Source organism: Lagopus leucura, unplaced genomic scaffold, assembly GCF_019238085.1.
Source record: "Lagopus leucura isolate 7727_CA_CO unplaced genomic scaffold, USGS_WTPT01 Super-Scaffold_100037, whole genome shotgun sequence".
Classification (NCBI taxonomy): Eukaryota; Metazoa; Chordata; class Aves; order Galliformes; family Phasianidae; genus Lagopus; species Lagopus leucura.
Window position 1 is genome coordinate 5,180,558 of NW_024962286.1, and position 15,974 is coordinate 5,196,531.

Below are 15,974 nucleotides of genomic sequence, written 5' to 3' on the forward strand. Positions count from 1 at the left end.
TGAGTTGTTAGGGCTAAGCATCTGTGATGGTGATTACTGCTTCTTGCTGGCTGGGAGCTCGTTCTGCCCCTGATTCCTTTCACTCTCTCCCTGGCCTTCCACCCCTGTGTGCACTGAGCCACCAATTGAGGGTTTTAGGGCATGGAGAAGGGTGGACACTTTCCCTTGTGTCCCCCATATGTGGTGGTATTCTAAACATAAGGTTTGTGTTGCTTCTTGAATCCTTCCTCGAGCTTGTAGGTAATTAAGAAAGAAAAAGTGGGGAAGATCCCAAAATAATCTGGCGTGGCAAAGCAGGGAGAAGAACATCTCTCAGCCAGTGCCTGGTCCTGCTTGTGTCTCTTTTCTGATGGTGATCCTGCCTAGGTTTTTACTCCTTCCACTATAGATGCTACATGTGTGGGGTTTGTGTTGGCACAGGCTGAGTGAGCTGATCCTTCTCCCATTGGTTTTACCACAGGGAAATGGAGACCTTCCAGAGTGCATCACAGCCTGGATCACACAGAAGACACCTGTGGAGGAGGATGGAGCCCAGCAACGACTTGATGCAGCCAAGCACAAGAACATGCTCGAGCCAGTAAGTGCAAATACGTGCTCAGCACCGATATATAAAGCGAGCAAGAATGGCCCCAAACCATAGCATGTTTTGCTATCTCTGGGTTTTACAACCCAGTGTCTCTTCTGCAAAGGCAGCTCACAGCAATATCACTCTATTATAAACCCTGTAGCAACAAAGTCAATCCCACATACTCTTTCTAAGGCGATTTATGTCAGAAGCAATATGAAGGAACAGATGAGCATTCCCGCACCTAGGTTCAACTGCCATTTAATGATCACAGTCAACATTCCCCTGTTTTAATACCAAACATCATGTTCCAAACGGAGTGCTTCCCTGCAAGCTGCAGGCAGGCCATGGAGGACTAAATGGGGCTTCCAGTGTGATGAATATAGCAGCGTCTCAAGTGATTAGGACACCTGTTGACATTAATATAGAAGCATGCATGAAAACAAGTGTGCCATGCTGAAATATATGTACACAAATATTAAGAGGATTAGAGAAATTGCTAAAATGGATAGTGTGGCGTTTAACGCCAACAGGTCTGGAATTCAGGCAGGATGGAAATAACACACACTGAGCTGCCCCCTTGTTTTCCTCTTTAGTGGCTCATCTGGGGTGTAAACGCCTTACAAGGGGATCATTTGCTTGCATTTAACATTTCTGTTTAAAGTACGTCTTTGTTTGGAATCTGCCTCCGATTCATAGCCACCTTCCTTTCGTAGCTGGCACCTCTGCCATGCAAGCTGCAAGAAAAAGTAATTAAATTTAATAGAAGCCACCCTGGCTTTGAAGCTGCCCTGGATTAAGAGCCACAAGGAGAAGCAATTAAGCTGCAGTAGCCAAGGGTTCGATCTGAAGTTATATAGTGACTTTTTTTCTTTAGAGGAAATTTTCTCTGTAAGTGGATTTGGATTGTCAAACCCAATTGGATTCAAAAGCACAGAAACTTCCTTCTGTGGGAAATTTTGTCCTGAAGCAAAAGGAAAAAATAATGAGAGGCGAAATGGGGATCGGTTGTGAGGATCCAGGACATTTGTAACCCTCTTTCAAAACGTTCCATTGAAGAGTTCAGCAGAGTGCTGAAGGGGAAGGGAGGCGTGCAAGGAGGACAGCTGTGTGCCTGTTTGCAGGCAGGTCAGCTTAGCAGCAGCCTAGCACAGAGATTCATTAGGGGAAGGGATTCCTTCTCACCAAACGGTGCTGCTTAAAGCTGATGGGAATTCTTAAGCCAGCAGGAGGCAGAGATTGTTTTTCACCTTTGTGTTTTTACCAAAAAATAGTCTTTAAATTGAGCACTGGGATAGAAAAAAGGACTCCAGAATGCCACAGGCAGTGTCCAACGTAGTTCTACCTATTTAAAAGTATTTTTCAGAAGTTTCCTATAAAAGCATTCGTTGCAAAATGCCTTCTTCCAGCGCAGATGCTCTGCACAAAAGCAAACCAGCAATGCAGTTAGCACCTGTAGGCAGCAAAACTATCCTAATCTTCACCAGCTCTTAGAATTACGTGTAAGTAGCTAAGCCATGGTACGTGTGAAGCCTTTTATTATTGCCATAAATGTATTTTGCAATACCTGCCCTTCTGAGAAACAGATGCTGTGAGGCTCAGTATGGGGATACCTCTGATGGTCTGTGGCCTATGGATGGGACTTGGTTCCCCTGGCTGGAGTCGTGGCACAGCTGCCCTAGCCATTTCCAGGGAAGTGTTTGGAATGCTGTATCTTGCAGGGAAATATATTATTCTATCACTGGCCTTTATGAGGTAGCTGGGGGCAGACATGCCCACCCCCAGGCTGCACACCCCCAAGGAGGCTGCCCTGGCAACGGTGACCAACCTTTAAAACTCAGTGAAAACACTGAAAAAACAGAAAAACGCTGCCAGTGAGCTGCTCTGGGGAGCTGTCAGTTCTGTGAGGAATGTTTGACCCCAGCGTTTTGGATGTCCCAGCAGTAATCTTTGACAATGGGTCTGGATTGTGCAAGGCGGGGATCGCAGGTGACGGTGGCCCAAGGTCAGTTATCACATCCATTGTTGGTCGCTCAAGAGTCAAATCTGCAATGCTGGGAGCTGGGATGAAAGAATACTACGTGGGAGAAGAAGCTCAGTCCAAAAGAGGGATCCTGACTTTGAATTATCCCATTGACCACGGCATCGTTACATCCTGGGATGACATGGAAAGGATCTGGAGACACGTCTACGACTACGAGCTGAGAGTGAACGCCAGCGAAAGACCCGTGCTGCTGACAGAACCCCCCCTCAACCCTCTGCAGAACCGGGAAAGAATGACGGAGATCATGTTTGAGGGCTTCATGGTGCCCGCCATGTACATCGCAGTCCAGGCTGCGTTGGCCCTCTACGCGTCAGCCCGCACCACAGGCATAGTTCTGGACAGCGGGGATGGCGTCACCCACACCGTCCCCATTTATGAGGGGTACTGCCTGCCCCATGCTGTCTCCAGGCTGGATGTCGCTGGCCGGGATATCACAGAGTATTTTATGAGGCTCCTTTTGGAGAGCGGATACTCTTTTGTTAGCACCGCTGAAAGGGAAATTGTGAAAGATATCAAAGAGAAGCTGTGCTATGTGGCTTTGGACCCCGCTCTGGAAATGAAAGCAAGTCCAGAAGAGATCATGAAAGAATACAGATTACCTGACAGCAACATCATCCAGATAGGCAGCCAGCTCTTTCGTGCACCAGAGACCCTTTTTGTACCCGGAAACATTGGCATTGAGGCACCCGGCGTGCACAAAATGCTCTTCAACAGCGTCACAAAGTGCGACATCGATGTGCGCAGGGATCTGTATGGCAACGTGCTGCTCTCGGGAGGATCCACGCTCTTCCCTGGCCTGGAGGAGCGCATCCTGAAGGAGTTGCACCTGCAAGTGCCTGTGGGCATGCTCGTGAAGATCATTGCACCCCCCGAGAGAAAGTACAGCGTGTGGGTCGGGGCCTCCATCCTCTCCTGCCTGACCTCTTTCAAATCAATGTGGATCACTGTGAGGGACTACAGGGATTTTGGGGCAGCTGTCATCCACAGGAAATGTTAAGGAGAACGTCAGACCAAGTGGATGTCTTCATAGCAAAGCGTGAACAGCGAGCCCTGATGAGGGCTGACTGAGCAGAAGGGGGCTGAAACTGCTGCGCATTTCCCGGCTGACAAATCCTTTGTGGAAATAAAGCATGAAATCATTGCTAACCGGGGCTTTGACTCCTCTTACTGCTTATCTTCTCCAAGGGGAGCACTGCTTATACACCTCACCATTTCTTCCTTCCTTTCCTCACAGTCACAGGGATGCAGTGGTTCCCAGCTGTCACACAGCCTCTCTAGGAGCCACTCAGGGAGCAGCACACCTCCTCTGCTGGAGGTTCTTCCCTCTGAGCTCTTTGCAATATCTGGGTTTTTCTATTCTAAAGCCAAATCGCATGTTATTTCTAACCTCATTAAAAATGTTTCCTTTCAAAGCCCAGCAAACCCCCAAACAGAATCCAAATATAAATCAATGCAAATGCAATTACTGTAGCCGACCCTCCTCTGTGCCTGAGGGCCTGAAAAAATTCATTGATTCTCTGCCGCAATTTATCAGGGAAGTGTGAACACCCAGCTTCCCTCCCAAGCACCCATGGCAGATGCCACTGTGGGCTTTGTGAGCTGGGTGGGGCTGTGCCCTCTTGTGATGCAGGGACAGAATGCTCGGGTGCTTCTGGTGCTGCAGTGCTGCCCATCCTGTGTGCAATGTCAAGTATAGCGGCAGCTGGGACCCCAGTGGTAGTTTTTGACAATGGCTCTGGGCAGTGCAAGGCCGGGCTGTCAGGGGAGCAGGCACCCCGTTCAGTTATTCCTACCATTGTGGGGTACCCCAAATTCACGTTTGTCATGATTGGGATGAAGCACAGGGACTGGTATGTTGGGGAGGAGGCTCAGTCCAAAAGAGGCATTTTGTCTTTAACTTACCCAATGGAAAACGGAATGGTGACATCCTGGGACAGCATGGAGAAGATCTGGAGATACCTGTACGAACACGAGCTCAGAGTGAAACCCAGCGAGTGGCCGCTGCTGCTGACCGAGCCCCCCCTCAACCCCCCGTCCCACCGAGAGAAGATGGCTGAGCTGATGTTTGAGAGCTTCCAGGTGCCCGCGCTCTACGTGGCCCTGCAGGGGCTGGCAGCCCTCCATGCCTGTGCCCGCACCACCGGCATGGTGCTGGACAGTGGAGATGGCGTCACCGTCACCGTCCCCATCCATGGAGGCAGCTGCCTGCTGCAGGGTGTTACCAGGCTGGATTTTGCAGGCAGAGGGGTCACCAAGTACCTGGCCAGGCTCCTCCTGGAGACAGGGCACTCCTTTGTGAGCCCAACAGAGAGGGAGATAGTCAGGGATATGAAGGAGAAGCTGTGCTACGTCGCTTTAGATCCTATTAAAAAAATGCAGCAAAAGCCTGAAAATCTGATGTGCGAGTACATGCTGCCTGATGGAAGGACTGTCAAGGCAGGAGATCAGCTGTTCCGAGCTCCTGAGGCGCTTTTTGCACCTGCAGAGGTGCAAATCCAAGGAGCAGGGGTGGTGGGGATGATCCTGCAGAGCGCTGCCAGGTGCTGCGCACACATCCAGACGGACGTGCTGAGGAACGTGGTGCTCGTGGGCGGCTCCACTCTTTTCCGAGGTTTCAAGGAGAGGCTCCTGAAGGAGCTCCAGGCAAAAGTCCCCAGCACAACCCGCATCAAGATCATCTCGCCAAAAAATCGGATGCACTCCGTGTGGGTCGGCGCCTCGTTGCTCGCCAACTTAACGTCGCTTCGCAACATGTGGGTGAGCAGGGAAGACTACAGCGAAGTCGGACCAACGGTACTCCAGAGAAGATTCTATTGAGAGGTATGGCCGTCCAGGAATTGTCTTAAGTGCCAATCTGAACAGCTGGAGAGCAGTTAATAAATCAGAACAAAAAATAATTGATTTGTAGTAAGTGATTTTATAGCTTAGTAAAGAAAGATCCCTTGTGCATTGGGCTGAAGAAAGAGTCCTTGTTCAGAGCATTTTTGCTCTCCAAGATGTTGGTTTTAATTCTAGGAGCGTGTTGATCCCTGCTAGAACTGCAAACAGTTTGTCAGACTTTTAAACACTTGAGAACGAGGCACCTCCAGCTCATGCCTGGGGGGCTGGCTCCCTGCCACGCACCGTAAACCTCCAAAGAGTGGAAGGAGACCTCTGATGGAGAAATAGAGGGCCCATGGGGCTTGCTGACCCTTCACCATCGCTTCTAGCTGTTCTGGAGAAGCTCAGAGAGGACTGAGCCTCTACATTTCGTCTTGCCCACAGAATGGAAACAAGTGCGTCTGGCTGCCTAAGACCTAGAGCACCTCTGCGCCGTCTGTGGCCTCACCATGTGATTTGCTGTGTCACATCATGCAAAACATTGCCCACCTGTGGGATTTAACTAATATTCTAGCGTAAGGAAATGGTGTATTTTCAGAGATCATCTTTATCTACATCTGCAAATACATGCACTACGTTGAATCAGGCAGTAGAAATCTTCTCATCATTTGTGAACCTAATTAGTGCTATGATTTGTGTGTTGTTCAAAAATTGTTTCCAAAATCCCCAGGATATATCTGAGAACTTGTTGGGTTCACTCAAGACCAACAAGTGCAAGTAGGAAAAGAGAAGAAATCTGCCTTATGAATTATTCAGCCCCGTGTCTGCTTTCATTCAGCGCTGGAGGTGAATCTTCAAACTCATTGATGCCCTCTGCTGCCCTGGGACTGATCAGCCATCCCTCTGCTCCTCCCTGTGCTTTGAAGAATCCCGGTGCTGTTTTCCTGTTCTACAAGACATGACAAGTGCTGTGAATGGAGCCACATCTAACCCATACTCAGCTGCTCCCAACCCCGTGCTTCCCCAGCAGGGTGAGCAGAAGAGGAGGGGGAGATAGAAGAGCAGAGAACATGGGCAAGGATGGGAGGGTGAGCTGTGGGTGACTCCGGAGCACAAAGCAATGGGCCTGGGGGTGAAACACATCTCTTTGCTGCTCCGCTTGGGCCCTGCAGCTTCAGAAGTGGAGCTGAGCATTGCTGCATCAAGTTAATGCAAGTATGCAGAGTGCTTTCAGAACTGTTATGAAATCTGAATCAGCGATCTTGGATCTTTCTTCTATTACAGTATGTTACCTTTTAGCAGCCCACTGGATATGTGTAAACAAACGAGGTACGACTGTAGACAGTTTAAATATTTTACAGCTCACTGAACTTCCATATGAGGAGGGATTTGCAGTAACTTAAGTGTTTAGACTCCTGCTCCAATAATCTAATGCAAATACGAATGCAAACAGCAGAGTGCTGGAGAGCAGAGGGAACCCCAGAGAGCGTGCAAGTCAAGGTGGTTGTCAGGAAGGAGGGAAGCGAAGCAGCACAGGCGATAACTGCACAACTGATGCAGACACGAAACGTGTTTGGAGAGTGACACCTAGCAGAGCTGTGCGTGCCTGTAGCAGAGTCACCTTGCAGAGCACAGTGCTGCCCAGTGTCATCCGGAATGGATTCACTGATACCAAAATGGTTCGACACCGAGGGAGCTGGCTCAGCTCCTGGCAGCCGAAAATCATTCAACAAACCGTTATTACGGCTACGTAGCACCCACAGCATTGGCTTGGCCTGGCTGCTTCCATTTACCACAGAGACATGACTTTGCTCAAGGGCACGCAGTGAGATAGCAGACGTTGGCATGTGTTCCAGGAGACTTTATCAGCCCCTGCACTCCTTGGTCACCTTGTGCTTCCATCACCGCGCAGGGCACTGGGAATTCATTACTCCAGTTAGACTGCATTTTCACATTGAAGATGTCAGTGATTGGGGACCGCATTCCTTTGCCCTCATGGCACAGAAAGTGATCCCTCTGATCTGTCCCCACCAGTCCTCTGGGCTCATGGTACATGTGAGTGCCTGGGGTCTGCCTGGCCTCGGAAAGTAGCTGAAGATCAGACACACAAAATCATTGGGCAAGTTTGCACTAAGCTCACGTAAGCATCTCAACCTGCTCCCAGTAATTTTGCCCTCCCTCCCCCTCTCCCTCCCCAAGTCTCATTTAAGTTTCAGTTCAGCAACAGCCCTTTATTTTCTTTTAAATGTCAAACAATTCATCATTTTGCACTTTCCCTATTCCCTGTGAATCTGAAGGTTTTATTGGTATGCAGCAGTGTCAGCCTGGGACAATGCGTGCTGATTACCCAAAACAATGCAGTTCTTGTCACCCTGCCCATGAGCTCTTGAGAAATGCACAAGAGCTCTTGCTTTCCCCCTCTCCTCCCTGTTGTCATCTGCACAATAATAAGGCCGGGTTCAAATACCCACTAGACAAATAGTTATTATCTGTATTATTCAATCTCCCATCCCCTGCCCTGGTCCTTGCTGGGCTGTGTGAGCACAGCACAAGGATGGCGATGGATGGACAGGTGAGCACAGCACCAGCAGAGCCATGCAGGAGCCTCGTTGTGTCCCCATGGTGATGCTCAGCTCTGCAGGCATTGCACACACACATGCACCCACATGTGCACAAATGCACACGCTGATTTTATTAAGCCATTCTTTGCAACTATTTTATATGTGGACTTTTTTTTTCTTTAATTTGGAATACTTCAGAGCACTTTTTTTCACAGACAGTAAAGTGAGCGTTGCTGAGATTCATTAGTCCCCTTTCCCCTGTGTGTAAATGGATCTCTCTCAGTTATGCAATGCAAGGGTACACAACCATGAAAAGTGCAGAGGCAGCCAAAAAAAGCATTGTTCTGAACTTGGACGTGTAAAATATTCATATTCAATAATAAAAAAATAAAAAAAAACCCAGCTCTTAATAAAAAATTCAAGGGGTAAAGTATGCATTGTCGCTCCATCCCCAGGAGCAGCTTCCACACCAACGTGTTCCGTGGGTTTTCACTGCCTTGTTTTACTCGATTAATTCAAAACCAATTCACTCTCAGGCATCCCAGCATTAGGTGCCTAAATTGACTCTGATTTCTCTGAGGGCTGTGTCTCTATGACTACAGGAGCAGCCGGTAGGAGCTGTGGCTGCTCAGGGCACCCAGCATGCAGCCGCGTGGTGGAGGTCGCTGTGCACCGATGGACAGTCCCAAATGGTGTTAGAAGCAGAAGGATGGGGCAGGGGAGGCCCTCCGCTGAAGTTCAGATTGGATTGCAGGAGCAATGCCTTCTCAGAAAGAACAGTGATGCTTTGGCACAGCTGCCCATGGGGCGGTGGAGTCCTCCTGGAAGGTGTTCAGGAACAGTGGAGGTGTGGCACTGAGGGATGTGGTCAGCGGGCACAGTGGGGTTGGTTGTGGTTGGACTTGGAGATCTCAGAGGTCTTTTCCAACCTTAATGGTTCTGGGATCCATGATAAGATGGAGAAAAGCATCTGTCACATCTGTTCAGGACTGGGTCTGTTAAAATGCACCTCCAGCCAGGGGAAGCTGCCACTCCATGCTCTGCTTTCTGCATTGTCCCATGTCCTCACTTAGTGGCAAAGTGGAACCAGGGCTGCAGTGGTGCCAGCAGCAGGGAGTGCTGGAGAAAAGGGAGTGCAGGAACAAGAGGAGAGGCTCTGAACTTAGAATACTGTGTCTGGCGCTGAGATTTTATGAAGATATATGAGAGAAAAGAATGAGAAACTCCAAAACAACCAATGCTTCAGATGTTTCTTTTATCTAAAGTAGAGCGAGCTAAATGCTTTACACAGAATGAGTCCCAAGGAGCATAAATCAGAGGATGTGAGCTATGTTTCATAAAGACCTCAAAATGCAACTTCGTTACCTCCCACGTTCTCAGGCCAAATATTTTAACTGGAAAAGCATGTGGGACAGTCAGTGTGCGTGTTGCCCGGGTCTGTAATGGCCGTTCCAACCGAGGTGATGGGTTCTGTGTCTGCAGTTTGATGCTCACACAGGACAACGTGGGAGAGCAGTGAGGGCATGCAGCCCCAGGCATGCAATGCTCTCAGGGTTTGTGGTGCTGCTGTCCACCCCACTCCTGTGCCTGAGAAGGGAGGATCTTCCAAGAGCCTGCACACAGCCGGCCACACGGAACCACGTCCTCGCTATCCCAAAGTTCAGAGCATCTGTCTTAATCAGTCTGCTTGCAGCCCGGCAGGATTTACTGCTTGTTTTTGCAGTGAATGTCTCCCCCCAAGGAGCAGGGAGGGGAACTTGGTGGCGTTAACAACCACCGCTCACCACCACGGCTCTCAGGACATCTCGGATCGACGGCCCTGCTGGCGTCACGGCCTCAGCCAAGCCAAGGAGCTGCTGCTGAGCCACTCAGCCCCGTAATGCAGATGAGCTGAGGAGATTTGGAAACGCTCCACTCCTCAGATCCTTCACTACCCCAACAAATCCGAAGGGAAACACGCGCGCTGCCAAAGTTGTTTCTATGGGTCATTCCCGAATTCCTACACAAAACAGTAATTCTCAGAACAACACAGCAGAACTATTAAACCGGTGCTGGTGGTCTGATGGCTTTCTCTGAAGTGCTGTCTTTCAGCCAAAGTAATATAGGTTTCCTAGAAGCACGTGCCCCCAGAGGGAGGAGTCGGGGGCTCTCAAGGTGCCCCAGACAATAGGCCAGATGCTGATTCCAGCTGTGCTGTTTTAAACCCACTGTATTCCGTAGATTTACGTCAGAGCTGATTTTTCTTACAGCCGTGAGATCATTGTTCCTTTTTGAGGGGAAGGAAGGCTCCCAGCCTGCCACAGGAACCAGCTCAGCTCCAGCTGCCGCACAGAGGCTGTGTTTCAGAGCTGCTCTGTCTTTCCTAGGGCAAATCACCAAGATTCTGGGTTCATCCCATTCAGTAACTTTAAATACAGGTTAAGAAGAGAAACAGTGGGGAGAAAGACTCCACCGGCCCCCGAGCTGCTGGGCTTTTATCACTCTCCACTTATCAAAGAGCACATTTTCTGGCTAGTCGGTCATCTTCCCTATTAGAATCATAGGATCAGTAAGGTTGGAAAAGATCTCCAAGAGCCCCAAGTCTGACCCTGTGCCAACTGCCCAACATTCCTCAGAGCCACATCTCCACGGCTCTGAAGCACATCCGGGGTGCTCAGCTCTCCAGCTCTGCGCTGAGCTGCTGCTCATTGGTTGTGCCTGCATGGAGCACAGTCAGCACACACGGGGGGGACGTCCTGCAGAGCAGCTGAGGGGTGGTCAGCAGGCCTCTGAGCATCACCTGCCATTCCTTCGTAGGCAAAGGATGGAGGGTCCCTCCCTGAGGCACAGATGGCCCCAAACAGCCTGGAAACAAGCAGCCTGACTCACTGGATAGCAGTCCCATCACTTTGAGTCCCATCCAACCACTGTTGTTTCCAGTTGATGTTTACGGAGAAGCCTTCATGTCTGAGCTACATGTGCGGAGATTTTCTTTCAGAAGCCACGGAAGGGATTAAAAACAACAGTAATCCATGAAATAACTCCAGAATTTTTCTCTCCTCGAGTGTCCCAAGGAATTCCCCAGCTCCCAACCTGTTCCAGCTGGCACCACTGTGCATCCAGCTCTAATATCAGCACAGTCTGTAATGTTTCCAATTCTTCTGCTGAGGGATTACATGAAACCGAAATAATTCTTTCCATGGGGGATTACATAGCTGCTTTGTTTCTAATATTCCAGTCCATGAATGAGGAACGTTTCCTTGGGTACCTGTTTCTTCTTTGGCCATGGGAGCTGGTGTCACTGGGGACATCTAGGCATCAATCCATTTCATTAATTTCATTCCTAATCAATTAATTCCTAAAGGAACCTGATTAAATACTCTCTCCTAAGTCCAGGCTTTACATTTTGGCTGAACGCCCCAGGACAATTAAATTCACATCAATTATTGGATACAGCGTTGCCTATTTTAGTGATCAAAATGCATCCACGTGGTTAATTAGATAAAAACTCACCTTGAGGAGCCATCATCTGCTGATGGAAACGACTCTGATTTTAGGGGAAAATTGCTACTGATTTACAAGACTCTGGATCAAATGTCAGTTCTCGAATGTTTCTTCCTTTTTTCTGTTCAAGTACCAAAGTGTGCTTCGGGGATTTTTTTGGCAGGGGTTTTAGAGCAGGAAAATAGGAAATGAACTGGAAAATTTGAAGACTACAGCAAACAAGAAAATCCTGGAAGGAACACACTCTATAGATCCACCCTAGCCATTAATAATATGGAAAGATTTCATTAGGAAGAGAGAGGGGGAAGAGAGGAAGCAGAGCGCTCTTCCTGGCCCAGCCTGCGGAGCAGCACCGAAGGACCCCATGTTGCTTAGGGGTCCTAAGCCCACAGCATCCATGTGCCATGGGCTGCCAGGAGCTGCCCCACAAGCCATACCCTGGGTGATAGGTGAGCAGTGTGCTGTGCTCAGTGCATCTTGGGCTGCAGAATTGTTTTGTTCTTCCCCACAATGCATTCAAGATGACCGTCTGTTCTGTTGTGTCGCTTCCAGGCAAAGCACGCTGCATTAAAACTCCCACCACAGCAAAATAGAGCAGAGCAATTTAAAATCCCTGCTTTTGCCAAAACTTTTTGCACCGGTGTGTCACATCCCATCCATCAGAGCTTGCTGGGAAAGGCTTGCATGCGCGTGTTGGTTTTTATCCTTTAGCAACACTCCTGCTCTCTTCTGGAAACAGAAATATCAGCAGGTGAAATGATGCTGAGCTGCACTTTGTGCATTTGCATGGTGTGCAGGAGGAAGCTGACTCCTTGTGCTTGTGAAACATGCAGTTACTGCAAATAAACGTCAGGAGAAGTGAAAGGAGAGCACTGGGGATGCCCAGCAATCCTCATGGAGGAGATGGGCTCTGCCCCACAGCGGCCACATTCACCAGCACTGCCATAGTGGGCTCTTCTGGGCAGCCCCCAGCACACGAGGGGCCTGAGTGGCACACAGGAGCTCCAGGTGGTGCTGTGAACTATTGACCCCCTACCCACAGCTCATCAGTTGCTGGTTCTGGTCTGCCCAGGCAGCTGAGCTGCTTCAGCATGGGGTGGTGCCTCCATTTGTAATGCAGTAAATCCATTTTCCTTTCTGACATTCAAGAGGAACCCATCTGGTTTATCAGAATGCTTAGAAAACATTTTTATTGCGATGGTTTCACCTCATCCTTCCCAGTAAGGATGGATCCATAAGGAAATTCATGCTCATTGCTGCCCTGGCACCAGGGGAGCAACCCAACCACACTGCAGGCACAGGGCTGCCCATGGCCAGCTGCAAGGGGAGCAAGGCCTGATGAGCTGAATGAAGTCCAGCTGGCTCCACTCACCTTAATCAAGGCACCTGTGGCAAACTGACTAATTATATATAAGTGGGGCTGGAGAACTTTCCAGAAGGCTTAGGCTGCTGTAGGAGGAGGAGGTTGCTGGCAGTGTTCAGCCATCAGCAAGGGGACTTGGGCCTGCTCTGAGGTGTGTATGTTCTTTGTCCCCTTTGAAGTAGGGTCTGAAGGCTTCTTTAGTGTTAAGAATCGAAGCCACGCAAACTAAATATGTGCTGTTTTGTGCTTTTGTGTTGTGGCTGCGTTCAGTGTTGTGGCTCACTGAAATATGCCTGTAGTTGGTGCATGTCAGCAAGGTGCTGGGCAACCTGTGGCTCTAGCAGGAACCTCTGTGATATTGGGAGCTTTTATATTGGGAAGAAAAACTGAATCCCAACTGCTTCCCTGTGGGCTTCAGGAGTTCCTGACTTGCTGCCTGTAGCTGTTAGGCTATAGTGGGGTTTGGGGGGAAGCTGCTGTAAGGAAACAAGTTGTCTCCTTCATCTAATGGTGCAGTGTTTCTTACAGGTCTGATTGCTGCTGTTATGGGGACCCAATTTCTGGGCATCAGGAGGTGTCTCTTTGCTGCAGTGGGAGAAGAAAACAGCAAATGTAAGTAGGAGAAAAGCTATTTCTTGTCTAAAAATCCTGGTGGTGGGAAGTTCTGAGGCTGGAGGCAATTTAAAGGCGAAGTTGCACTTAATTGTTAAGATACTGTTCTCTAGGAAGCCTGGTTTACTGCAGGGTCACCTGCTCTAATTTGAGTACTGTTGGTTCTGGAGTGGAACGTGGTGTTGTGTGTTTGGTGCTTCTGAGTTAGTGCTTTGCTCAGGAGTTAAAGGTGATGGTATCTATTTGGAACATGAAATGAGTGTAATTAGTGTCTGTTGCTGGGCTAATTAGCAAATACTGCTGTTGTGTAGAAGTGTAGCAGGTCTCTGCAGTGCCCCTGAGCTTGCTGTGACTGTGGGATATTCAGAATTGCTGTAGGCTTTCTTAGCATTGTTGCTTTGGAGTTTCTGCACGTGTGTTGCTGGTGGGATACTGGGAGGTGTAAGGAGGAGGAAGATGTGGGGGATTTGAGCTGAAACACTGCAGGAGACCTCGAGGTTCCTCTCCAAAGGGGTGAGATTGGACAAGGATGGGATTTGGGCTCTGGTTGGTGTGTGCTGATGCTGGACCTGGCCTGACTGTCAAACAGAGCTGATTCCTCTTCTCTCCTTTCCCCTGCATGGACTGTAAATGATGTGCAGGAGAGAGCTGAGTGATTTGGTGCAGCGTGCAATAAAACATGGAATTTGTTGGTCACTGGAGCTGACCTCAAAGGTCTTTGTGATGCTGGAGTGTGAACTGCACTGAAACCAAGGCCCTGGATGGAGTGTCAGGGGTTGTCCTCTCCTTTCTGAGAAAGCAGCCATGTCTGAGCTGCAAATCCATCTGCTTCTATTACAGAAAATACAGCTGCTTTCTTACTGCGTTTATTGTTTAATTCATTCATGCTGCTTGTTGGAAACACCGTCATTACATTCCTTCTGGGGCATAGTTTGTTTTAAAGAAAACTCTCTATGGAAAAGGCTTTCCTTTAAATTTAGTACAAAAGAAAATCCCAACTAGTTTTATTTATAGATCAGGGCATGAGAGATTTTCAGTTTTCGAGCTAGCTCTGTATCTCTGTTTCTCCCATAAAAAAGAAGTTTAATGTTCTTCTCATCCTTCCAGAATAAAATTCCTCCATGGTATTTTTTTTGTATATAAAATGCAGCAATCTCAGTGACAAAAGCACAGATTCTTCTCATCGACTATACTGCTGTGTTTCTATTATTGAGTGATGTGTTCTGGGTTTCTGTTGCTCTGACTGTACTGCGGGTTTGGGATGGCCATGTGCCTGAAGCTTTCTCCCATGTTTTACAGTGCTGTGTCCTCGTGCTGCCCCAGCAGCTGGCTTTGGTGGCCAGAGTGCCTGGGGATGAGTCCTTCTCTGTCTCAATGCTTTGTTTGGCTGAGCATTATAACAAGACTCAGATTCCCTTGGAAACATCAAGTTGCTTTGTGATCTGTAATTGATTCTCATTCTGAGCGGAGCTAAAAAGCTGCTGGTAATAATTGCATAGAAAACATGTTCCCCCCTGAGCATCCCCCAAAGGCTGGAGCTGGGGCTCCCATTCCCCAGGCTGTACTCACTAAACCCAAGCACTGCTCTTATTTGAGGCGTTTAAATCACTGTACGGGTGATCTCACTCCATTATTTTTAAAGAAACTTCAGTTCACTCTATTTAACTTTATACTTTAGAGAAATGAAACTATTTCCTCATCTCATTTATACCGAAGGAACTGAACTGCAGCTGAGTGGTAGCCCAGCAGCTCGTGACACAGCTGTTTCAGGGCACTGAATAGTCAGCAGTGAAAACCAGAGGCAGGTTTGGGGTGTATGGAGGAAACAGCATTTCTGGTGCTGTTGTGTAGCTGAGAGATGGAGGATGTGGAAGCTTGTCTCAGTCTGACAGCCACGTGGAGCAGTGCTTCTCTGCAGGGCCTCTTTGCCTGGGGTGCCATGAGAATGAAATGCTCTGGAAATGCCCACCAAGGTGTTCCTGCTCTGCTGGCTGTGCGCAGGCCTGCAGCTCGCTGTGCTGCTTTAGGATCAGAAATGCTTCTTGTGGCTCTTCCCTCTCCTGTGGCGACAGCCCTGCTGGGGGGCAGTGGGCCTTAGTGCTGGGCAGAGGAGAATGGCTGGGATGCTGGGTGCTGTGCTCAGGTCTTTGGCTTTGCAGCTCTTACCTGGGGCATCACAGCCCTGTCAGAACTGGGGTTCTGCTCCCTGTGTGGTGTGTGGCACAGCAGGTGCCAGGTACAAGTGATGGTGCACATAAGGAGGCATTTCTCTGGTTAACTGCTTGTGAATGTTAACTGCTTGTGCTCTGGGCTGACAGTACTTTGCTTTTTTTTTTTTTTTTTGGTGTTTCAGACTTTATTTTGCTTTTTGTGGTGTACAGAACTGATGAGGGAGGGCTGAAAGTTGAGACCAATGCCTTTGATTTCTTGAGCTGCAACTTCTTAATTGCAATTATTGGTTGGGAAGCTCCTTGTCTGTCTTTTTTTTTTTTTCTTCCTTTTGATATTAAGAGGGCAGCTGAATAC

At 48.8% G+C, this 15,974-nt stretch overlaps 2 protein-coding genes across 2 annotated transcripts; both read left to right on the forward strand.

Annotated features, from left to right (window-relative positions):
* The first annotated feature begins 2,475 nt into the window (after nt 1–2,475).
* On the forward strand, nt 2,476–3,606 carry ACTRT2 (actin related protein T2). The gene has a single exon (XM_042883007.1). It carries the CDS (start codon nt 2,476–2,478, stop codon nt 3,604–3,606), a length of 1,131 nt encoding a protein of 376 aa, XP_042738941.1.
* Nucleotides 3,607–4,277: 671 nt separating this feature from the next.
* LOC122186414 (actin-85C-like) lies at nt 4,278–5,426 on the forward strand. Its single transcript, XM_042883047.1, has one exon. It carries the CDS (start codon nt 4,293–4,295, stop codon nt 5,424–5,426), a length of 1,134 nt encoding a protein of 377 aa, XP_042738981.1. The 5' UTR covers nt 4,278–4,292.
* Nucleotides 5,427–15,974: the final 10,548 nt, after the last annotated feature.